General features: G+C 31.0%; 9 protein-coding genes across 9 annotated transcripts; 5 read left to right on the forward strand and 4 right to left on the reverse strand.

Moving 5' to 3' along the window:
* Window positions 1–189: 189 nt before the first annotated feature.
* Window positions 190–2,017, forward strand: PPL_10101 (sugar porter family MFS transporter; the record flags this gene model as incomplete). Its single annotated transcript, XM_020580883.1, has 3 exons — window positions 190–930; window positions 1,002–1,318; window positions 1,465–2,017. 3 exons carry the CDS (start codon window positions 190–192, stop codon window positions 2,015–2,017), a joined length of 1,611 nt encoding a protein of 536 aa, XP_020428468.1.
* Window positions 2,018–2,987: 970 nt separating this feature from the next.
* PPL_10102 (F-box protein) lies at window positions 2,988–3,963 on the forward strand (the record flags this gene model as incomplete). Its single annotated transcript, XM_020580884.1, has 3 exons — window positions 2,988–3,024; window positions 3,054–3,356; window positions 3,425–3,963. 3 exons carry the CDS (start codon window positions 2,988–2,990, stop codon window positions 3,961–3,963), a joined length of 879 nt encoding a protein of 292 aa, XP_020428469.1.
* Window positions 3,964–4,232: 269 nt separating this feature from the next.
* PPL_10103 (uncharacterized protein) lies at window positions 4,233–7,555 on the reverse strand (the record flags this gene model as incomplete). Its single annotated transcript, XM_020580885.1, has 8 exons — window positions 4,233–5,610; window positions 5,689–5,848; window positions 5,937–5,996; window positions 6,115–6,273; window positions 6,411–6,482; window positions 6,769–6,797; window positions 6,947–7,001; window positions 7,537–7,555. The coding sequence occupies 8 exons, from the start codon at window positions 7,553–7,555 to the stop codon at window positions 4,233–4,235; spliced, it is 1,932 nt and encodes a 643-aa protein (XP_020428470.1).
* A 312-nt stretch (window positions 7,556–7,867) lies between these two features.
* On the forward strand, window positions 7,868–11,538 carry PPL_10104 (calcium-binding EF-hand domain-containing protein; the record flags this gene model as incomplete). Its single annotated transcript, XM_020580886.1, has 4 exons — window positions 7,868–9,340; window positions 9,581–9,949; window positions 10,026–11,304; window positions 11,363–11,538. The coding sequence occupies 4 exons, from the start codon at window positions 7,868–7,870 to the stop codon at window positions 11,536–11,538; spliced, it is 3,297 nt and encodes a 1,098-aa protein (XP_020428471.1).
* A 126-nt stretch (window positions 11,539–11,664) lies between these two features.
* On the reverse strand, window positions 11,665–14,398 carry cnrK (RING zinc finger-containing protein; the record flags this gene model as incomplete). Its single annotated transcript, XM_020580887.1, has 4 exons — window positions 11,665–12,495; window positions 12,566–13,198; window positions 13,631–14,212; window positions 14,306–14,398. The coding sequence occupies 4 exons, from the start codon at window positions 14,396–14,398 to the stop codon at window positions 11,665–11,667; spliced, it is 2,139 nt and encodes a 712-aa protein (XP_020428472.1).
* Window positions 14,399–15,066: 668 nt separating this feature from the next.
* PPL_10106 (serine/threonine kinase) lies at window positions 15,067–17,604 on the reverse strand (the record flags this gene model as incomplete). The annotated part of the gene is made up of 4 exons (XM_020580888.1): window positions 15,067–15,892; window positions 15,966–16,597; window positions 16,666–16,888; window positions 17,363–17,604. 4 exons carry the CDS (start codon window positions 17,602–17,604, stop codon window positions 15,067–15,069), a joined length of 1,923 nt encoding a protein of 640 aa, XP_020428473.1.
* Window positions 17,605–19,898: 2,294 nt separating this feature from the next.
* On the forward strand, window positions 19,899–20,323 carry PPL_10107 (uncharacterized protein; the record flags this gene model as incomplete). The annotated part of the gene is made up of 2 exons (XM_020580889.1): window positions 19,899–19,940; window positions 20,234–20,323. The coding sequence occupies 2 exons, from the start codon at window positions 19,899–19,901 to the stop codon at window positions 20,321–20,323; spliced, it is 132 nt and encodes a 43-aa protein (XP_020428474.1).
* Window positions 20,324–21,023: 700 nt separating this feature from the next.
* On the reverse strand, window positions 21,024–23,328 carry vps45 (Sec1 family protein; the record flags this gene model as incomplete). Its single annotated transcript, XM_020580890.1, has 6 exons — window positions 21,024–21,207; window positions 21,314–21,878; window positions 21,979–22,318; window positions 22,452–22,741; window positions 22,859–23,054; window positions 23,197–23,328. The coding sequence occupies 6 exons, from the start codon at window positions 23,326–23,328 to the stop codon at window positions 21,024–21,026; spliced, it is 1,707 nt and encodes a 568-aa protein (XP_020428475.1).
* Window positions 23,329–23,961: 633 nt separating this feature from the next.
* Window positions 23,962–25,201, forward strand: PPL_10109 (uncharacterized protein; the record flags this gene model as incomplete). The annotated part of the gene is made up of 3 exons (XM_020580891.1): window positions 23,962–24,438; window positions 24,520–24,674; window positions 24,748–25,201. The coding sequence occupies 3 exons, from the start codon at window positions 23,962–23,964 to the stop codon at window positions 25,199–25,201; spliced, it is 1,086 nt and encodes a 361-aa protein (XP_020428476.1).
* Between the last annotated feature and the right edge of the window lie 236 nt (window positions 25,202–25,437).

Here is a 25,437-nt window from a genome sequence, read left to right on the forward strand (position 1 = left end):
AATATTTTTTCATTCTTTTTTTGGTCACGAGATTTTTTCATAGGATATTAAATCAAATTTTGTTGTTTTTTTAAAAAGAATCATTCAATTATTGTTTTATTTTTATTGTAGTTTGTTTTATATTTCTGAATAATCAAGATCCAAAAAATAAAAATAAAATAGTGTGTTTTGTTGAAAATTAGATTATAAATGCTTAGAGAGGGAATAATTGTAGGCTCAGATACACCTATTCTCGAATCTATGGACGACAATGAAGTACAAATAGGTGAGGTGCAGTCACTTTTGTTATCGGACGACAATAATAATAATAACACTGTAGGTTCTATCAACGAATATTATAACACTAGTGGTAACAGTTACCAATGGGTACAACACCAAAACAGTCACAATCAAATCATAGATCCAAATCTTTTAGGTTATGGTGGTCTCAATAGCGACAACAACAACTACAACAACAACAACAACAATAATAATAATGGCAATAATAGTCCGGTAATAGTATCAAATACCTCTAAATCCACTGCTCGATCGCAGTGGCTATTGTTTTTTACAACCTCGCTGGCAGTGCTATCGACACTGGAATTTGGTTATAATACAGGTGTAATATCACCGACGATGCCAACGATGCAATCGATCTTCAAATTTACAACATCGGAAAAGAGTGCATTGGTATCGATTATTTTGGTTGGTGCCATGGTAGGATCGATAGGAAGTGGTATCTTTGTCGACAGAATCGGAAGAAAGAACACACTGCTTCTCAACAATCTTTTATATATCTCTGGTCCATTGCTGACTGCGTTCTCCACCAATTTTAGTATGCTCATGGTTGGACGTATCATCACCGGTATCTCTGTTGGTATAGCCAGTACTGTAGTGCCAACCTATATCTCTGAGATCGCACCACAACACATGAGAGGTTCACTTGGTCTGGTAAATAAGATATTCTGTTTACTTGCTTATTTATTTTTGCTAATAGCATTCTTATATACCAATTTCAATAGCTACGTCAAAGTACAATCACATTAGGTATCATGGTTTCATCGTTGGTTGCATACGGATTGATTCATCAAGATAATGGATGGCGTTATACCTTTGGAATTTCAACAATACCCTCGATATTGCAAATGGCATTCTTTTTCTGGTTCTTGGAAACACCGAGATGGTTGGTTTCCAAAAATAGAGTCAACGATGCATTCCTTACAATGAAGCGATTGGATAGCTCACTTTCTACAGAGGCCGTAAACGCACAGATCCAAAAGATCAAGAATAATGTATATGAACAACAAGGTAGTGAAGGTTGGACTCAACTACTGAAAAAGTAAGTAATATCATACTTTTAAAATAAGCGATTTTATTAATTCTCTAAAATTTGTCATCAAGGAAATATTTGAAAGTTTATTTTATTGGTTTTGGATTGAGTATGTTCCAACAGTTTGTTGGTATCAATTGTGTAATTTACTATAGTACTACGATTTTGGAGGGTGCAGGATTCGATAAGGATACATCGGTATTGATTTCAGCGTTGGTTGGTATTCCTCAGATGATTATGTTGCTAATCAGTGTTTGGTTGATCGATAGATTTGGACGTCGTCCACTTTTGTTGTTTGGTCTGATCGGTCAGATCGTTGGACTCGGTGTTCTTGGTGGTGCCTTCTGGGGCTATGGAGATCATCCACTTCACTCGACATCACGTGGTTGGCTTGCTGTTGCGGGTATGGTCTTTTTCAAGCTGATGTTCTCTGTTGGACTAGGACCAATCCCACTTATTATCGCTTCCGAGATTTACCCATCGAAAATTCGTGGTAAAGCCGTTTCCATTGCATCAATGTTGAACTGGCTTGCCAATTTCATTGTAAATATATCATTCCTCCATCTTCTCAATGCAATTGGACAGACATTTACCTATTGGATGTTTGGAGGTGTGTCATTCCTCTGTTTCGTTTTTGTATTTTTCTTTGTACCCGAGACAAAAGGTGTATCCATTGAAGAGCTTTCAAAACGATTGGTCAAGGAATAACAAAATCATTACATATTTCAGTATCACACACTCCCCATCATCCAAAAAAAATATTATTAATTAATTATTTCATTTAACACAAATAACGATAAAATTATTAAAGAGATTTAATAATTGTTTTCTAATAAATAGTTTTAAAAAAAAAAAAACAAAAACTTAAAACTATCAACTTTCAACTTTCTAACTTTTTTATTTTAAGTTTATTAATTTTAAAAAAATCTGGTTTTGGTATAAAGTTAGATCAGTGGTAGTTGAGTAAAAAAAATCAAAAAACCACAAAAAAATTGATTGATAGCCAAAGTCAGTTGGATAGTATGGGAAAAAATAAAATAAAAAAATTTGATTTTTCATTCAATTCTCATTTTTTTGCAACCACTTGCCTATCATAACTCACTGTCTGCAAAGTATTTTTTTTATCTAATATTGTATCAATACAAATAAAATAATAATTTATTTCACACACACACATCACATCATTTCTTTTTTTTTTTTTTTTTTTCCCTCACACAAATAGACAACACTGAAAACTAAGCTTAAATAATCAAATAATTAGTTATATATAAATATTTATATAAATAAAGCAATATATAATTAAAGAGAATAGGGGGTAGTAATTTAATTGATAGCTTTCTCTCTCTCTCTCTATTTGATTTTAGATTGCTTTTTGTTTAGTGTAACAATAATATATATTATATTTTTTTTTTTTTAACCACTTTTGTATCACCACAATTATATATCTTTACCACTCTTACACATATATCCAACCGATTATCAACCATTGTCGTTTATAGATATTAGAGAGTGAGATTAAGATAAGATAGAAAAATAGATTGTAACATCAATATTGTTTTAAATAATAAAAAAATTGAACCATATATATATAAATAATTGTATCATTACAACTTTAATTTTGTATTTTACCAATTATAATATTATAGTTTTCGAAAATATATATTAATATTTATCTCAAATGGAAATTGTTTCAATGGATATTGAAAGATCAGAAAGTAAGTTGTTTTAACACTGTTATATATAGGTTCCAATCATATAGTTCATCAGCAACTAATTGTTATAAACTTCAACCTTTTAGATGAATTCAATGATGTATCATTATTAGAATCTTTATCATATGATGCTATTTTAAATATTTTAGTATGCTTAGAGCCAGAGCATTTAGTAAAGTTTGGTTTACTCTCTAAAGAATGCTACACATTGTCTTGTAGTGATTATCTTTGGAGAAGATTCTATCCATCCTATCAATTTAGATTTGAACAAGCATTTAATATCCCACCACCACAACCACTTCCAAGAGTAAATGCAAAGCAAATATATATAAAAGGTAATTTGCTTGGAAACATACATACATTGTTAACAACATTTCATTTTATATTAATATGATCATTTTAGAATCTAAAAAAGTAGATAGTATTTCAAAGTTTGTAGGTCTATGGAGTGAACAATGGTGTGATGTCGATGTCAACAGCTCAACAAGGATCAGTTATGATGGTTACAAAATATCTGTATTCTACACTAAAAATAAATTCTCTGCAGAGTTTGTCGATTTCGATGGATCTGTCTTGAGATTCAAGTTGTCGGGTGGTGACTCTGGTTGGTCGTTTATATATAGTCTAAAGATTGCTGACCACGGTAAACTAACGTTAAACGTATTCAGAATCCACGATGACATGTCATTCAATGGTATTTTCAAATTGAGAAGTGAATCACCAGAGGAATACCCAAGCATCTCACCGATCTCACCGATAAGAATCATCACTTCAGCAGCCTCCACCAACACCTCACCGATGATAATGGCCGATCATTCTGCAATGATGATCGACACCACCTCCGAGAATAGCACTACCTCTAACGATAATGAGGAGATGACCAACATCGATGGCAATATCGAATCATTTCAACCACTTTCCCACAGACAGGTTGCTTTTTAAACCAATGTATATCTACATTTAGAATGAACGACGACATATATTTTTTGTAAAATACTTTTTTTGTTTTATTATCTTATCGATCTGATTCTGAATATAATCAGATTGTTCAATTACAATATTACTATAATAATAATAATTATTTATATATATAATCTATAAATAATATCATTAAAGTATTATTAATAAGTAGCGATTAAAAATTAATATAAATAAATGCTTTTTAATAATATTATAATATCCAAAAAAAAAAATAATAGATTGACAGTATTTTATTTCTTCTTTGGTGCAAAGAAAGAGGTAATGGATGTTTGTTTCTTATCTGGTGAATCTGATTTGGCAGCTTTCTTGGTTGTTTTGCTCTTTGGTGATTTCTTGGTTGTTTTTGATTTCTCATCATCTTTATCGGCATCAGAATCATCGTCTGCTTTTGCTGCAGACTTCTTTGGTGATTTCTTAGTTGATTTAGTCTTTTTATCTTTTGACTCACTCTCCACCTTACTGTTTGATTTAGAAGTAGCACTTGTTTTTTGTTTCTTCAAAGTCTTCTTTGGTTCTTCATCCTCTTCTTCATCCTGTTGTTCCTCTTCTTCTTCTTCTTCTTCCTCCTTCTCTTCTTTCTTTGATTTTGACTTTGCCTTTTGCTTTGCTTTCTCTTTCTCTATCTCTTTTTCTTTTTCCTTCTTTTCCTCTTCTAGTTTCTTTGCCTTCTCTTTTTCCTCTTTCTCCTTTTGTAGCTGTGCTTCCTTCTCTTTCAACTCTTTGTCTTTCTTTTCTTTCTCTTCTTTCTCTCTCTTTTCTTTCTCTTTCTTCTCCTTCTCTTTCTTCTCTTTTGCCTCTCTTTCTTTCTTTTCTTTTTCTTCCTTGAGCTTCTTCTCCTTCTCTATTTTTTCTTTCTCCTCCTTTTCTTTCTTCTTCTTTTCAATCTCGGCGGCTTCTATAGCAGCTTTTCTCTTCATTTCCTTCTCATCCTCACTACCACCCGATTCAATTTCCAGGAGTGTTCTCTTATTTCCACTCAGATTTGATTCCTCATCACTGTCATCGATAGTCTTTCTGTTCTTCATGATTCTGCTATAGGATGGCATCTCCTCTTCACTACTTTCACTGTCATCTCCAAATGGATCGTCACTGTCATCATCATCATCTGAAGAATCCGATTTGGCCTTGGCTTTGGCTTTAGATTTTGGTGCCGGTTTGGGTGCAGATTGATCAGATTTCTTCTTTGCTGCTAAGGTTGTAGTGTTGGTTGTATTAGTGGTAGTTGTAGTACTGTTGGTAGTAGACTTGGTGGTTGCACTCTTCTTTGAGATAGAGTCAGCAACGTTGACAACAGGTTGAATAGCAGCCTTTGTAGCTTGAGCAGCCTTCTCTTCATTTCTCATTTGATCATACTTTGCAAATGGGTTATTATCACCACCAGCTGGTGCCTTGGTGAAAAAGTCTGTAAATGCAGACTTGACTGGAGTTGTAGTTGCTGGTTTTGATGTAGGAGCTACTGGTTTCGCTGTAGTCGTAGTTGCTGTACTAGTTGTAGATGATTGAACAGTAACCTTTTTATCTGCTTTAAATGGTGTAGGATGAACTGAAATCGGTAAAGCTCTGTGCAACTCTCTCTTTTTAAAACTATCGGAAACGATTGGTGGTTTACTAAAGAAACAAAATCATTGTTAATATACTCTACCGATGAACAAAGTAGAAAAACAAGTATATATTAGAGCAACTTACAAATCGAAATACTCTTCACCCAAAGGTCTCATATTTTGATACTTTTCCTTTATATCATTAATATACAATGTGACAGCATTGGTAGGGTCTGTTGGTGTTGTATCCTTTGATAAACTATAAACATGAATCGAGTTTATCGATAAAAACTTTTCTTTTGATTCTATTATTAAATTAAATAAAGAGTAGAGCATATATAATGTTAATAGCCTAATAATTATAATAAATATATAAATATGTTTAAAATATACCTTCTAAATCTTTTAATGGTACTAAATTATAAGATAATACAGCACTGTCTTTAGGTATACCTGATATCATAAATAATGGTATATATAGATCTGAATTTGATTTATAAATATGAAATAGTATTCTTTTGCACAAATGTTAGAAATAGAACTCTCTATTAATAGATGATGATGATGATACTAATATTGAAAACATACTCTTTAGAGATATTTGGATTTATATTGAATTTATTTGAAAGCCATCTGTAATTTATTGTTTGACTATCATCAATCATCGAGTTGATTTGTTCCAACAAACAATCACCATCGATTTCTTCAGTCTTTGATTCATTCATCTTATCTTATAAAAAATATAAATATAAAATATTAATTATAATTTCTTCAATATATATTAAAACGCTATTTTCTAAAATCACAGATGTTTTAAAATTTTAAAAAAGGAGGGAAATTTTTTTTAAATTCAAATTATTAAATTACAAGAAGAAGCCAAGTTTTTTATTTTATCAAAGTCTCTATTGTTATGTTTAAAAGACAAAAAGGTTATATAGTCTAAACTTAAAATGACTTTTAAACAATTTTTGATGAAAAAAGCGTCTCATTGTAAGTCTCTCAATAAATAAACATCTCTTCTCCAAAAGAACAATATTTTGCAATTTTTAAGATAAGATTAAAATGTTTAAATAACAGATTAATAATTTTTACAGATAATATCAGATTAATCGAAAATCTATGGTTTTCCAATCTATGTAATCTGTTTAAAAAACTTGTTGTTATCTATGCTAGATGAAAAAACAGTGATTCTGAATTGTAACACTAGAATTAGTGAGACAGATACATATAAAATCTTTCCAGAAACAAGAGACACTTGAGGTAAGAAAAAAAACCATTAACCTAATTTAATTGTCACCCGCAGCAACCCTGTGTGAGTTACAATAATAGATATTCAACCATACTATCATTCCAAATCGTTATGTTGGAAAGTACCACAGATCCCAAAAGATTAAAAAAATAACAATGATTTTTTGGAAACCCCATTTTCCACCAATGGATTTCGATTTTCATGTTTTCCTATTAAAAAAAAAACATTAATAGGCGAAATACCTCTCCAAATTATCAAGGTTTCAAAAAATAACACATGTGGTATGGTGCACCAAAAAAAAAAAAAATTTTTATTTTTTTTTATCTTGGATATTCAATTCCAAAAAGAGAAAAGCATGGTGTTGTCATTGGAACATTTTGATTTTTAATCTATGCGAATCTTAAAGTGTTTTTTAATCTAACAATACAATGATATTAGAATCTAGAGCAAGATTAATCTGTCAGATATCTTTTCTGAGAATAGCCAATGTCTATTTTGGCGATCAGCGTGCTCATCCATCCAACAAATACAAACACAGACTAGTACCAGACTATTCAATTTTTATTTAATACTGAAAAATATATAAGAGACCTCGCTCACCTATCAATCATGAATAAGAATCAAACCTAGGAGTAATTTATTAAATATCTCTTTAGTTATATTTATATATTTGTTTATTATTTGTTGGTTGAATAATAAATATTGTAGTATTTAATTTAAATAGTAAAGTAAAGAGATATTTACTCTTAAACAAAATTAACATTATCTATTAACAAGATTAGAATTATTACATTATATAGTAAAAATTTATTTATATATACTTGTTGTTTTTTTTATTTATTTTTTAAAAATATTAAAATAAATAAGAAGATTTATTGTATTATTATATTGAAATCATTATTTAAACATTTTTTGTTAAATTATAAATTTTAATCTTATTTATAAATAATAGTTTGTAAATTTTTGTATTTTTAATAATTAGATAATACTTTTAATAATAAAAAAAAAAAAAAGAAAATCATATCAATTATTGTAATTTATAGAAATTGTCTTTACAAAACTAATATATTTAAAGATGACTGAAAAATTCTTAAATATTTTAAACAGTTCCAACAATAGCAACTGTTCAATGTCATCGGTGGAATCTGAAAATGAAGGATATTCATTTTCCAGTAGTACAACAACATCAAGTGGTTCCAGTTCTTCAATGACTGGTTCCAATAATAAATTATTGTTAGATAGTCTTATGGACATTAGTGATATTCAACCATGTCCAGAGTTACCCAACAGTCCAATTCTAAAATCATCATCATTCGACACCAATATCAATATCAATCTTCATAATAATGATAATATCAGAAATAAATTAATCTTAAAATCTAGAAAACACTCTTTGAGTGTCTATAGAATTGTTTTGTATTTCAATTGGCTACTATCTACTCCTCCATCCAACGAAGCTGATCTTTGGTTGAGTAAAGAGAATGTCTTACTTCTGAATGCAATGATTTTAGGATATGGTTCCGTTTATTTGCACCTCTCCAACTATATCAATATGTGCTCCCAAGATTTATCTATTTCACCAGAGGATATCGAAAAGCACAACAACAAATGTGAACAAAGATCCAACAACATTGTCAACTCACTCCATGATTTCCTTTTGATTTGGCAAGACGAATTCAATTTTGAACAAAAGACATCGATGCTCGATGTAATGCTCCGTGTCATCCAACAATACAACATCGATTCACCTCAATTTCCTGCACATTTAGACCTGACCGTTGAAGAACTCCTTGCCTCTAGAGGATTAGATGAAGCCATCAACAATGACTTGTGTGACCGTCCATCATCCACTAGCTCTTCACATTTAGACCAACGTTTCCAAGAACAACTTATGAAGTTCCAACGTGAACAACGTCAAAGCATCGATTACTATCGCCAGTTCATCAGAAACAAAACCATCGAAAACAATCCACCACTCATTAATTTTAGAAACAATCATTGCTTTGACGAGATGCTCCAGTTTTTCAATGGTAATCTTATGACAGAGGCAAAGAAAGCGATCGAGTCGGTTGGCAAACTAGCGTCTGTCATGGGTCAATTGCAACCAGAGGGACTTGTTGTGTACGGAAGTGTAAGAGCGCTACTCAAGCTATTCGAAAGTACATTTACGCAACTGCTCTACGATGACAAACAACGATTGGTTAGAATCTATGACCAAATGTCACAACAGGATCACACTCTCTATGATTATCCATTCGCGCAGTGCACAACCACAGTGGAACTAGAGCAATTCAGACAGCTACTTAAACAACAACTGTTGGAACAGTATCAACACTACATTTCGTTACCAATACAATGCAAATCATCGTACTCCAGTCTTCAGTATCTAGGTGAGATCATCAAGATTATTGACAATCTAAACACACTTCCATACTATCAAAAGATGACTACTACAAATGATCAAGATCAGATCAACAACAACAACACTCCACCCAAATCACTTGACCAATTTGACTTTTACAATACTCTAATGCAATTATATTCGGTTGTAAATCAAATAAAATGACAATTTATTAATTACATGCTCCAAAAGTCTGAAGATACAATTTTTTTTAACCACACTATCACCAATTCAATGAATTTAATTTTTAAAAAATAATATCCTTTTTAACTTCACACAAAAGCCAATTTAAATGTTTTGATTATTATTTATATTTTATTTAACTGATATCATTATATATATTTTACAAGTATGTTTATAAATAGAAATATATCAAAACTTTTAAAGAATTGTAGTGTTGGTGGTGTTTACAATAGATCAACATTTAACTCTACTGGTAGTAATTTAAGATGTTTTACCAGTGGCAATAATAACAATCATTATAATGGGAATGGTGAATTTAATCAACAGAGATCGAGTAGAATGCCATTTTTAGTTGGTGGTATTGGTTGTTTGTTAGGTGGTGCTCTTTCTATACTTTACTTGGAGGGTGAAGATAAAAAAGAAATCATTATACCAAAGCAACCATTAACATCAATAAAGAAAACTGGTGATAAAGAAAGAATTGTAATATTGGGAACTGGATGGGCATCACTTGCCTTTATTAACAATATCGATTTAGATAAATATGAAGTCATTGTTGTATCTCCTAGAAATGTATGTAACCAAACTTTAAAATAAATTAAAAAAAAAAAAAAGATATCTTTATATTAATAAAACTTTAAAAAAAAAGTATTTCTTATTTACACCAATGTTGACAGCTGCAACCGTGGGATCAGTTGAAGTTCGAAGCATTACAGAACCAATTAGAAGAATTTTGAAAAGATTGTCAAAGTGTGGCTCTCAGTTTATTGAAGCAGAGTGCATCGATATTGTCTACAACGATAACTACATTATCATCAAGGACGCTAGTACAGACTATCCAGGTGCTGTGACAAGCTTTCCTCACGTAGAGATACCCTATGACAAATTGGTTATTGCCGTTGGTAGTATGCCAAACACAATGGGTACCAAGGGTGTAACAGAGAACTGTCTGTTCCTAAAGGAGGCTGGCGATGCTAGAAAGATTCGAACCAAGATTATGGACTGCTTCGAAAGAGCCAACTATCCAGGTATCTCTGAGATTGAACAAAGAAACGCACTACACTTTTTGATCGTCGGTGCTGGTCCAACTGGTGTTGAAGCTGCTGGTGAAATCTATGACTACATCTATGACGACCTGGCAAAGATCTTCCCAAAGGAAATCATTGCCAAATGTCAGATATCGTTGATTCAATCGGCTGAACATCTTTTGAACACCTACGATAAGAAGATCATTGACTATACCGAAAAGGAATTCCAGAGATCCAACATCAATGCTCTCTTCAGTTCTAGAGTCACCGAAGTCCAGCCAAGAAAAATAGTTGTCGTCAGCAAAATCGACAAGCGTTCCTACGAAATACCATTCGGTATGGCATTATGGTGTACTGGTGTAGGTCCACGTCCACTCACACAAAAGTTCTGTGATTCCATTCCTGAACAATCAAACAATCGTGCCATCTCTACCGATGTCTATCTCCGAGCGATTGGTGTTCCCAAAAAGAATGTATATGCCATTGGAGATTGCTCCACTGTCACCCAACAGAAGCTTTTAGATCATCTCAAAGAGATGTTCAAAGAGGCAGATGAAAATGGTGACGATAAGCTGAGCATCGATGAGCTGTTACACCTGGTCAAGAATAACATTCAGAGATACCCACAACTTGAACCATTTGTCAACCGTCTACCACAAGAGTTTGCAGAGTTTGATGTGAACAAGGATAATTTCCTCCAATTCGATGAGTTCCAGCATCTTATTGAGAAAATCGATTCCAATCTGACAACTCTCCCTGCCACAGCCCAAGTTGCCAATCAGATGGGTATTTATTTGGCTAAGACAATGAACAATATGACCAAAGACCCCAGTCAAGACTATCTAGATCAAAAAATTCAACCATTTAGATATAAACATCTTGGATCATTTGCTTATATCGGTAAGTAATTTTTATTTTTATATTTATATATTTATTAATTTTAACTTCCTACATACAGGTCATCACAATGCAGTAGCAGATATCCCAGGCAAGTTTTCTGGTGGAGGTTTTGGTGTCTGGTGGGCGTGGAGAGCAATTTATCTCGAAAAACAATTTAGCTTGAAAAACAAATTTTTGGTATCACTTGATTGGTCCAAAACAATTTTGTTTGGAAGAGATATCTCAAGATTATAAAAAAAAAAAAAAAAAAAGAAAATCAAAACATGTACAATAAAAACAATAATATCTTGTTTGAAATGGATAAAATCAAATAAATAAAAATACCTGATTGATATGTATAATAAACATAAAATGAATGATTTAATAATTGTCAACATAATCTTGATATTTATCATAAATTCCAATTTCTTCACAATCTTCGTTATAATAAGCATTATCATCATCGTCGTCACTGAAATCCTGTAGAGCTTCAATGATAGCTTGTTCGTCTGTTCTCTCTTGATCTGAAAAACAAGTCTCTCTGTACAATGGATTCGTTCTTAAATCTTGTAACTCTTCGATGGCACTATCCTTGTTGCTTTCCAATTGAAGATGAATTAATTGCTCCAACAATTGTTTTTTTCTATCAACAAGATTTGGATTCTGCTCGTCCTTTGGTTGACTAATAAACATTTCACCTTCCAATGTGACATACAATTGATCGCCTTGAGGGATATCCATGACTGAAAAGACCTCAAATCCTTCCTTGTTAAATAATCTGATCTTTCTTAAGGTCTTTTGAGAATCCGGACTATTGTCATTGGTAAACACGATTTTGTTGACCAACTTCTTGTTCAGATTTCTAATGATTTCCATCTTGAACAATTCGATGCTCGAGTTGACAAACAACTGTGTAACCACCTGACTGTAACCATTTAATAAAATGTCGCACATCAATGTTTTAATTAAAACATCGGTTTCATTTGAATGTTTAATGGATGTTCGGCTTGTTCTGTGGATACTCTTTCCTTTGGTAATTTGCCAAAAGGAACCAATTAAATCACCAACCTCTCTGCATTTCTCCAACTTTCTTTGTTTTATTGGCATTGCCATTAATTCATTAAATAATTTAATTATTGGTTGTACCAAGTTGATTTCTTCGTCATTCGCCGAATGTTTATCTAAATATTCTTGGAATTTATGTTTGAACTCCTAAAAAAGATATAAAGGTTAGAGAATAAATAAATAACCGGTCCATCAAGTTGAAACAGTGAAAACTTACGAGAAAAGTTGGGACTTTTTGAAACTGTCCGATCTTTAGTAAATTGTTTTCAGTAATCTTTAGATTGAGTGATTGGATAGCATATTTGGCTGCATTATAGGATTTTCCTTCGACGTTGCAGGTTAAATGGTTAAAGTAGTCCCCTCCACAAGCATAACAAAACTGATGTCCACACATTTTACAAGTCATGTGATTGCAGCCAGTAGTTCTTTCAACAGCAACATGACAACGTGAGCACAGTGTTGTAGTTTTCAAAATAGTTGATATACTGATCCACTCTCTCAGGGTATCGCGAGACACATATTCAATAGTACATGGGTTTGGCCAATGACTTGCTGGTTGTCCACAGAAAGCACACATAGCATTGTTACAACCACAGGGAATGAATGGTATGATTTTGTTGATGTTAGGGTATGAATATATAACTCTATTGCATGCATCAACTCCACATGATTTCGATTCAGTGATCATTACATACTCATCAAAGAGCTGATCAATAAATCGTCGATGCTGGTTTGGACTTAATGATGTTGCCACTGTTACAGAGTCCAGGATATTCGGGCAACAATGTGATGGACAGGAAATTGGTGCAATGTTTCCTTTACCCTGACCAATATTGGAGGTTATGTGGTGCTTGAAACATGAAATGCAAAAAGAGTGGCCACATGAAAGCTGAAGTGTATCCTGAGGCGAGCAGTCGTCCAAACAAATTGAACACTCGATATCGGTGGTTGTGTTGAAGCGATACGATCTGATATCGTTCTTGGGTTGTTTAGAGATGTCTGGGAACTGCTTCTTCAAAGAAGTCCAAGCATCAATAAACTTGCCTTTGAAAACCAGCAACGATCGTTTGCAAATCGATATTGGCAGTCCTGACTTGCAGGACAAGGTATGTTCATTTTGATAGATATGATAGTAAAAATTGGATTTGGTCATCGTTGTTACCACTTTGAATTCAGGAGGGAAAATCTTGATAATATCGTCATCAAGAAAGGGTGCACATGACAGGTCTAACGAGTAATTCTTGTAGATCTCGAAATACTTTTCAAAACACTTCTCCATTACATCATTGATTTGTGATACAGAGGTGAGAGTTGTTTCAATGATGTATTTAATGTGGGAAGCGAGCTGGTTATAATCAGAGTATACAGTGAATTCTGGCTTTGTGTTTGGCTTATCCATTAAATAGACCCAAGCTCCAAGATTCTTTGTATCACTCCATAGATCGGTGGAATTGGAGATATAAATCCTTGCAGTATACGGGTAGGATTCTCCAATCTCAACTCTGTCTGGATATCGCGACTTCAAGTCAAACATTTGATTTAGAAAGTCAGAGTCGGCAACATAATCTTTCTCCCACAGTGCAAATTGCTTGTTGGTCATATCCTCCATTGGCTTGTGAACGGCTATAGCCACTGGAACCGGTTTGGGTTTCTCTACATTCTTTGAGTAGTCGATATCGGGATTGTTTGGCTCAAACTTTAACAAGAGTTTTTGGTCATTGACAATCTCCAACAAGGTTTTAATCAACTTATCATCGGTAGTATACAAATAGAGACTATTTTCTTTGTTTGTATCGAGGAGAGTCTTAATAATTGGGGTATGCTTCAAATGACCAATAACTTGATTTAAAGAAATCCATTCGTTCTGAATAATGATAGATTGCTTGACAAACTTCAAATTTATAGAAAGATGTCAGATTATTTAAATTATCAATAACATTCACTCAATAAAACATACTTTATCATTATATTTAAAAGTAATATGAACTTTTCTTCTTGAATCTGGGTATGGTAGATTTATATAAATTGGTGCGCTAGTTCTAATGTTCATTTTATATAAATATTGAGGTTTTTTTTTTTTGTGATAATAATAAAATACAATAAATAATAAAGGTAAATAAATAATAATGTATTAATTTATTTAATCTGATTTTAATTTAAATCTAATCAAAAGCAGTGGTTTCTAAAAAAAACTTATAAAAAAAAAAAGTAAGAAAAGAAAAAGAAATTAAACACCTATTTTTCTTGATTTGACTGTGTAAATGCAAAACCATTTTTTTCTCAAAGTGTGCTTATTTTTTTAGTTGGGTAAAAAAAAAGAAATATTTTCCATGAATATTTAATTTAAGCAAATGAAATAATAAATGGTGCACCATATCATTAGATATACTGGGTAAATGTACAAAAAGTCAATATATGATCTGACATACCATATTGGTGGGGAGGAATACTTTGTTTAGCTTATCAATAATAGTTAAGGACCTATAGTGATAGATCACGTTGAATGGAAATGATTTAAGGAAATTGAATATCAGGGTGCTGGTATTCTCCGATCAATCGTTTACCACAAGTATACATAAATAAATAAATAAATAAAAAATAAATAACAAATAAATAACAAATAAATAACAAATATTTTTACCCATTTTTTAGTTCTAAAAGTGATTTTATAAAACAAACAAATCATTTTTTTTTTCTTGTTTATTTTTATTTTTAAATCTAAACAGGCATCTTCTCAAGTTGTTGTAATATTTGGGTAAATGATGGTCTGAGTGATGGTTCGTGATTCCAACATGATTGAATGAGTTGATGTAATTGCGGTGGCCAAGACGTTGGGATGGTTGGTCTCAAACCTTTGGTAGAGACTGCCAACGCCAATTGTACAGAGTCCAAACCAGAGTATGGCAACTCGCCGGTGCCCAACTCCCAGAGTATGATACCAAATGCATAGACATCAACTTTCTCTGTGTAGTCCTCGCCAATCAACAGTTCAGGTGCCATCCAAATAGGTGATCCAATAGATTTTGTCATTGCCGTCGACTTTGTTTTCAATCGAGACAGACCGAAATCACAAATCTTAACATTCATATTGTCATCGAGCAGCAGATTGAGTGACTTGATGTCTCTGTGAATGACATTGGAGAGATGCAGATAATTCATTCCCTGGGCGATTTGGATTGCAAGTTTCTTGTAGAGTGGCATGTTCATTCTAATCTTTTTGGAATGAAGGATATCGTAAAGTGAACCACCATTGAGAAACTCGGTGACAAAACAAAGATTGGGTGGGTGCGTACAGGCAGCCATCAACAGTACGATATTTGGATGTCTCAATTTACTTAAAATTGTCAATTCTTTTCTGAATTCGTCCAAAACTTGATTTGTAACGTCTTCATTTATCTTGATTTGCTTGATCGCCACCGTACTACCTCTCCAAGTTCCTTTATATACAACACCAAAGGTACCCTCTCCAAGTTTATTCTGTATAACTAATTCCGAAAACTGTATTTCAATATCTGAAAATGCTGATTGTTGTTGTTGTTGTTGACTATTAAAAGAAAAATTAATAAATATTTTCAAAAAAAAAAAAAAAAAAAATAATAATAATTAATTAAACTTACATGTTTGGATTTAAAATTATGTTATTTCCACTTGTTTTAAGTATATTACCACCATTGTTATTGTTATTATTATTGTTGTTATTTACTGGTATTAAAATATTTTGATTATTATAGTTATTAAAATTATTATTGTTTTGATTTTGGTTGTTAAAATTGTTTTGGTTGGCGAAATTATTGTTTTGAGGTGATTGTTGCTGGTAGTTAAAATTATAGTTGTTGAAATTATTATTAAAATTGTTTTGGTTGTTGTTGAAATTTTGGTTGGCAGCATTAAAGTTACTTGGGTTGTTATTATTATTATTATTATTATTATTATTATTATTATTATTATTATTATTATTATTAGCAAAATTTTGGTTGTTAAAGTTATTTTGGTTATTCTGTTGTGCTTGATTGTTATTATTAAAATTCTGATTTATATTTTGATTATTAAAGTTATTTTGGTTATTATTATAGTTTTGGAAATTAAAGTTATTCTGATTGTTCTGTTGTTGTTGCTGTTGTGCTTGTTGTTGATTGAAATTATAGTTATTGGGTGGTTTGCTATCAAAAAATAAATCGGCATGTTCAAAATCGTCTACATCTTGAACAAATGTTGTTTGTGGTTCTATTGTTGGTGATTGTTGTAATTTCTAAATAATTATTATTTAAATTTGTTAATATACTTTAATTTAAACTATCAATTTATGTTATTACTTACATAAAGATTTTCGAAAGGTATAAAATTTAAACCGATATATTGTACAAATTCGTGAAAAGGTAAAGTAGTAGAAGGTAATTTTGATCGATCTGCACCAAATAGTGCAAGCTTTTGAGTTGGTACACCACCAGTCTTGTCTTTTACAGAGTTAAAAACGTCAATCATGTAGAGTGCTTGGTTTGGTGTGAATTTACGGCATCCGGTAGTCGGGTTGGATGCATTGCTAAGATTGATCATTGGTTTGCAGTGTGAGTAAGAGAAGATCAGTTGCTGAATAGTCAGTGGTGACATGCTCTGTTGCTGAAGATTCGGTACTGAACCCGGATAGAGCAGTCCTATTGAGAAGAGAAATTGTGAGGTGGGTGGTGTGCTTGGGAACAGCAACGAAATGTATGCAATCAACTGCTGAAACGATGAGATTACACCCTTGCCATCGGCATCGATGGTATTAAAGTGATGATAGATCATGTAGATCTCTTCCCACGTCAAATCGTCGTAGGTGCCCAGCTGAATCTGTGTATCTGTAGTGACTGGCGAGACTGCCGCTGCTGCAGTGATTGTCGTGTCAGCAGAGCCATTGCGTTGATGGTGAATACGATTGTGTAGTGGGTTCTTCTGTTGATAGGGTGGTGTTTTGTGTGTTGGCTGTGGCGGTGGTTGAGGTGTCTGTTGCTGCTGTTGCTGTTGCTGCACCAACAACGCTGCTGGCGACAGATTGTTTGGTGATGAATTTGATCTCTGATGTGAAGCTTGATGTTGGTGATGATGATGATGGTGAAAACCGATATTCGGTGAGAGTGATCCACCATTGATTCCTGGCCCACCGACAACATTGGTGGTAGGTGTATATCCAATTCCAAGACCACCACCCGCTGCAATTACAGAGGCAGGAGAACCGAGAAAGCCATTCTGATAGCTTTGATAGTATCCTCCTTGCATTCTCTACAATACTATTATTATTGTAAACTATATATATATAAATATAAAAATATTTTTAATTAAAAAAAAATTTTACTTTTTTGACTAAACAAACTGTTGATTTGATTTGATTTGATTTAATGAAAGAATGAATGTTTGTTTGTTTTGGTAGATATAAATATAATAACTAAATTAACTTATTATTATTATTATTATTATTATATGTTGTAAAAATGTGTGAGATTGAAAAAAATTTAAAAATAAAAACTAAAAAAATAAAAAATAAAAACTAATCAAATTAAAACATAAAAAAAACAAAAAAAACTGAATTGAATGACTGTCTCTAGTTTTTCAGAATTTTTTCTTCTAACAAAAAGGTTGTTGAATAAAGTTGTGTGTGGGTTAGATCGTAAAATCGGTCCAAGATCCAACGTCGTCAGGTTCCAAAATTAAAAATTCGAAAACTTTGTCAGAGTCTCTGTTTTGATTTTTTTGAATCGACTTTGATTGTTGATAAATTTAATTTTTCCACTCTGCTAACCTAAAATTTTAATCATTACATAATCAGTTAGTTATGTGAATCTCTGGTGAAACAACAACAACAACAACAATACGAAAAGATTTCAAGTCTTAAACTACAATATTTAAAACAAAAATGATTGATTGATTGATTATTTGGATATTTATAAATATTCTACTGTTATTTACTTTTTGTTTTTTCTTTTAAAAAAATAAAAAGACTACTAATGTTATGAAATCAATTAAATTAATACATCAGCAATTGATTGGAATGGATAACATTAGAAATATTTTGCTGTTGTGTTGTTAAAGAGGAGAGGAAGTAGCAAAGCACTACAACCAAAACAAAATACTAAGACAGTTGAAATTATTATGGTTTTTTAATTTATATTTTATATTTTGTCTGTTTTAGCTTAATTCCATATCCAACAATAAAAACACTTTTCTTATTAATATTTTATTATTTAATATATTTATTTGATTTGAATTTAATTTGATTTGATTTGATTTAATTTAATTTTATATTATTTTTCAATGTAATGTAGGGAAGAAAAGAAGGTTGTGAGTGACATGTCTTGCCTTGTATTTCCTATCATAATGTAATATAGATTTATACATACACATAAAGAGAGAGAGAGAGAGAATGCAAATAAATAATAAAAATACATATACACATATAAAATTGATCAACAACAAATCACAAAGTAAAGTGAATTAGAAAGAATGCTGTTAAAACAAGATGCCAGAGAGATATCGATGGGGAGATAAAAACCAAACATAAATAAATGAATCAAAAAATAAGGCGGTGTGAAAATGAATAAATACCACCACTAGTGAGATTCGCACAAGTTTGAGAAATGAAATAAGATGAGTGTGTATAAAAATATTTAATTAAATTTAGAATGTTTTTTTTTTTTTTTTGTTGATATTGGGGATTTAAAATCAAAATTTTACCATTCAGCTTGTTTATATTCATATATATTATATTGTTATAGGCTGTTGCTGTTGTTATAAAAATGGTTGATGAATGTGATGTGAAAAATGTGATGGTGCTGTTCATATTCAGCCAATGTTATAAAATATAAATAAAATAAAAAAGAAAATCAAAGCCAAACCAATAAAAATGGTGAAATTAAATTACCTATCTATCAAAAAGGTAATTACTGTTGACTGCTATAATATTGATTGTGCTGTGTAGCAAATGAAACCAATGGTATGTTGTATGTGTATAGGGTCACTCAATTCACAATGTTTTTTTATGTGTGTTTGTTTGTGTGTGTTTGAAAATATTTTTTATTTATACACAACACACAATTAAAAAAAAAAAAACCAACAACCAATTGCACACAAACAACACCCACATTTAACACAAAATAAAAAGTCATCGTCGCGTTGTTGTTTGTTGTGTATTTTGCTGATGTTAATTAATTCTGTTGTTTTGTCAAGTTATCTGTGTGTTTTGATGGTATTGGAAGAGAGTTGTAATTCATTCATTCCTTCATTCATTTATTTTAGGTTAGTGCTTGCAGTTTTCTCTCAAAGCATAGGAATTATAAGGTTATGGTCAATGTTTGTTTGTGGTGGTAATATTAAACACACATGATTCAATAACTAAACTAAACACAAATGTATCTGATAAATAGCAAACTCTCTATTTTGATATATAGAATGAAAGTGATTGATTCAATAGAGTTTTCTAAAATATTCAACGCTTTCTCCTATGATTGACCTAAATTTCAATTTTACCATGGTTTTAGCATGATTATTTTCTATTGCTTAAAACCACTAGTGAAATAATGATTGATTGGATATGTTATGCAGTATTTAATATTGCAGGTGTATATTATAGTGGAGTGAAATATTATCAACCATTTTAGGATGAAATAACTAATACCATTACACGATTCATTCTATTTCATACTTGAATGAACATATATCTAATTAAATCTCTAATATTATATTATCTTTTATTTCTCTCTTTTCATTAATTTATTCTTGTGTACTATTATTTATTGTTAAAAATATGGATTTGATATGTATGTTTTCTTATTTTTAAAGTAAGATGTTTATAACAAAGTTACTGTTGTTTGTGCTGTTGTTGTTTTAAATTCCCCACATTTTAATAAAGTAGTCCTATGATTATAATGTGATATGTGATAAAGATGAAAGATATCCATATGAAGGAACTTTAACTTGCTTATTTAAATGTAATGATCATTAACTTTTTTATTATTATAAGTTAATATTCTAAAAGTAGTGCTGTTGTATTTTCCTTTTGACATAAAACATGTTTTGATTAATAATAGGTTGGTTGTTCAACAAACAAAACCCAAACGAAAAAAAAAAAAAAAAAAAAAAAAAAAAAAAAAAAAAACAATAATAGTTTTAGACCACAGTTTCATTATAACCATGATTATTATTAATGTTGTTATTATTATAAACAAAAAGCCTAAGAATATCTATTTTAATTCAATTGTTACTGATCAATCGAACATATAATAACTACCTACTTTATTACTATTTCTTTAATTTCAATCACTTCTATCTTTCTTTTTTTTATTTGTATCTCTTTCTTGTATTGAAATGCCGATGATGATGATGATGATGTTGATTATTATTATTATTTATAAGCGGGCGATATGAAAAGAATATAGCGTTTGATGGTTATTATTAAATTTGTTTAATTTAATTAGTAGAATGAAATTGATTATAATAGTTTGGAAAAAAATAAAGATCAATTTTTGGTTAAAAATGTTTGTGATTAAAAAAAAAAAACACATCAGATTCAAAAAGAAATCAAATTTTTTTTAAAAAAAAATTTAATCTAGATTTGGTTTGGGAGCAAGCAAAAAAATAATAGACATGAATTGCAAATTTTAAAAAAAAATGAAGAAAGTTGATTTGAAATATCTTTTCTTTTTTTATCTAACACTCATTAACTTCAAATTATGTAAATCATCCAAAAATTGAGTACAATTAAGAATTGTAGTTCCACCCAAAACAACTCTGATTCCATTGTTGGAGTTCATCGAATTGAATTTGAAAACATTGTATGCCTCTTCAAAGGTGATACCACCAACTACAAAAACAATGATATCGTTTGGTCTATATATTTTATAATATCATTGAAAATAGTAATGTTTGTTGGGTTAGTTAAGAAATATCATTCATTATTATTGTTATTTTTTTTGCTTTGCTTTGCTTTGCTTACCTTTCTTTTGGTGGATTTGGAGTGAGGAATGGATAGGATTGCTCTTTAAGTTTGTTCTTTGAGATGTTGTCCAAGATCTCTTGGAGAAGTGGAACGTGTTGTGTGTAGATGTTGGATACACCTTGTAGACCACGCTTGACAACACCGTTCATAAAGTTGGTGAGGACGTTCTTGGTACCGAGGAGGTCACCTTCTCTCTGTGTATTACCGGCGTACTCCTTGAGATGCTGAATCAAGGCGATATCACTCGGTGGAACACCACATCTCGAGAGTTTCTCTTGGAGTTCCCAAACACGACCGTCTTCATAACGGATACTGTACAACAAGACCAACACCAATTTGTCGGTGTTTGAATACTTGGGGTTATCGAGTATCTCATTCAAACGAGCGTAGGCACTGTTGTGGTCGCTGTTGCATGCCAACTCCTGTTGAATCTCAGAGATCTCCATCAAGTAGTTGTCACTGATCTTCTTTGACATTGCATCCATCAAATTAACGTGCTTTGACACAGTTGTAGAGAATTTCTGGAAGTTTGGATATTGTTCAATGAATTTCTTCATTTCATCTGTTTTATATTATTATTATTATATATTATTGTATAAAGATGTTAGATTAGTTTACAAATTATTATTATTTATTATTGTTGTTGTTGTTCTTTCTCTTACCTATGGTTCTAATGTTTGCACTTGATTCATCTCTCTTCTTTTGATAGGTTTCTACTAGATCTTTGATGCTAGCACCCAAGTCACCGTAGTTCTTGTAGAGATTGTCTTTGTAAAAGGAATCTTGATCGATCGAGAGAATGAACTCATTGTTTGGATCGACCTCAGCAGTCTTGCTCAAACTGACTCTGTTGTTGCTAATTGTCAATAGCTCGTGAATCATAGATTGATAGGTCCATTGATGAAGCAATGGTGTGATTGGATCATCCTTTCTATCTAGAATCAACAATACACTGTCTTGCTTTCTAAAATCAAATATTTCCTTTTCTTTCTGTATCTTTGACTATAGTAATATATATTTAAATTTTTTTAAAAAAAAAAAAAGGTAAGTATAAAAATATATTTATCAGTATTTTTATATTAATCTAATCTACACCACCAATATAATAATGATAATGATAATACTATTAACTTACCAATACAACTTCAGCAAGATATTTAGTTACTTCTGATTTTGCAGAGTATCTGATGACAGGTTTCTTCTTTAATGCCAACAATGATGCGATGACACCATCGATGATACGGTTGACATTGGTTTGCCATGCCGATGATCTCTTTGTCAATGCACCTGTAATATTCAAAGAGTATGTATCTGGATTAACTGGATAAAAGTCACCATAAAACTCTTGTACCTCCTTGACCAACTCTTTATCATCTACCTTTGCCATCTCATCCATAGATGCAGATCCAATTACATTTGTAAAGACTATAGTTAAATAAATAGTTATATATTAAATAAAAAATGATTAGTTAAAAGCTAACTCTTTAACAATTGTATTATTATTATTAATTAATTAATTAATTAATAATTAAAACAACATACATAAATGATAATCAGAATATTTTGGATTTCTAAGTTCATCAGCGATCATGTTCACGTTGGCTTGAGTAGGTCTGACAAAGTAGACAGCTTTCATGTGTGGCATCTTCTCTCTAGAGTTACTATCGATCTTCTCAAAGAGGAATACCTCTTTCTGAAGTATCTCCGACTGTGAATATACCATACTAACCATACCTGCCTTTTAAAATAAATCAAAAAGATGAAATGTCAATCATACATTGTCATAATACAACACTACTACTACTACTACTACTACGAGTGTGTTGAGTTGAACTACAACAACAAACAAAGTTGTTGTTTGTAGACTAGCTATAGCTTACTGTTTCTTTATCGAGTACCAAAACTTTCATTCCATCAATACCAGAGAGCATCTTATTGATGTATTCCTGTAGAACTGATCTAATATTCATTGAAGATGCTGCAACTGACAATGGATTATTAATCGATGCCATTTTCTATCTAGTAGTTATCACTAAAATAATATTATCTAATAACTTCTTTTGAAATATATATATCTTTAATTAAAAGGTTATTATTGTTATTGTTGTTATTAAATTTGATCGTATATATCTATATGCGAATAAATGATTGATATTTATTTATTTTTAAATGAAATAGGATCTTTAATTATAATATTACAACAATAAAAAATAATTATTTTTTCATGCCTGACAACCTGGTTGATAGCAAAAAAACTTTGAAAAATATTCAAAAAATAAAATTTTTTTATAATCTCCATTATTGAGGTTACAATTAAACAGATACATGATCAGAAGTACTAATTTAATTACTTCAAATAGAAATACATTTCAACTTTAAAAATAAACTTTAATTAATTATTCATAAAACGATGTAAAACAAAATATCAACAAATATTTGTTGCCTTTAAAAATTATTTATATAGGATATGGATATAGTTATCTGCCTGTAAAAATATTAATATAATGCTAGACATAGCCAATTTTTAAATCTTTGAATTATTGACATAATGTTTATGGCAACGAAAAACTTGTAAAATAAAATAAAAAAAAATAAAAAAAAACAACATATTTGATGTAGTTTTAGTTCGATCATGCTAAACAAAGATGACAGATAATAATTTCAATGATAATAATGATACTTTTACGTCGAATGACAATAGCAATTATAATAATTTAAATGATACAAATAACATCGGACCTATCTCTACGATCATTCATTTCATCAGGGACACTATAGGATCTGACGACGATGTTAAAAAGAAATCAACCAACACCACCACTATCGATAGTAGTGGTACTACAAGCACCGACTCGCCTACTGGTAGTTCACTAATAGACAGAGTGGAATCTATGCTGGGCATAGATGATGTCGATGAAGATGATAAGTTAATAGGATCACTCTTTAACATCAAACCAAAACGTTTGAACGAGGTCATTTTCTTGTTGGGTGGTGCATCGCTTGTGTCGTTTGCATTGAGAACTTTTCTGTTTGGTAAAACCATCAGAGCCATTGAGATACCCGATGGTAACCTTACTACTTTTGTTCTCAGAAACAACAGAGTTACCTCATTAAAAAGAACTGTAAAGTATCAATCATGATCTCAGATCAACGTTTGAAATTTACTAAAATACTTATATTTGTTTTTAAAATGTTTGTTTTAGATATTACAAAATCAACCACCATTATATCCTGGTGTTACGATTGGTGTCGATGATATCAAAGCAAGTGCATTCATAGATCCAAATTTCACTGAGCCAATCACGAGCAATCGTGATGTTAGAAAGTTACAAGATGGTGGATATGTTGTTTGGACAAAGTAAGTCAAAAGAGAATTCCAACTTTTTTTGTATGCGAATTCATTAATTAATTAAATCTTTTTCTAATTTTAGAGCTGATTTCGAAATACCTAGAACATCAGTTGCATTGAAAGCATTGATTAAAGATAGAGATTTATTTATAAAATATAGTAATAATTCAGAGTTGGATAAGATAATTCGTCTAATTTCACAATTTGCAATGTCAGATCAATCCTTTATTGATAATACAGAAACAGCTGGTAGTAATAATAATAGTAATGGTGGATTTAAATTGTATAATATTTTGTTATGGTTTACCAATTCTATTAAAGATACAATATTTACCAAAAAGAATGGTGATTATAAACCAAATTTGGATTTACAAGAACCACTTTCAACGGATGCAAGAGATGAGCTTATAATGCGATTGCTCACTCAACGTGGCGATGATATAATACAATTGTACAGAAAGTATCAACATGATATCAATTTGTTTAGATATCATTTGAGTCATTATTATCAAACAAAATGTAATATTAATAAATAAATAGTAAATAGATTACTAGAAGAAATGTAATCTTGGATAGGAGATAGATTTTTATACTTTACTTTTTAAACAGTAAATTTTTATTTATGAATTTAGTTGCTGTTGGCAATAAATTAGTTTTGGATGGGATGGATATCCTATTAATGGATGAATTGTTTTTAAAAAAAAGGAAAATAAAAGAGAATGGATAGAAGAAAATAAAACAAATAATTTTGGTTGGTAATTGAATTGGTATG

The sequence above is a fragment of the Heterostelium album genome (genome assembly GCF_000004825.1).
Source record: "Heterostelium album PN500 unplaced genomic scaffold PPL_scaffold12, whole genome shotgun sequence".
Lineage (NCBI taxonomy): Eukaryota > Evosea > Eumycetozoa > Acytosteliales > Acytosteliaceae > Heterostelium > Heterostelium album.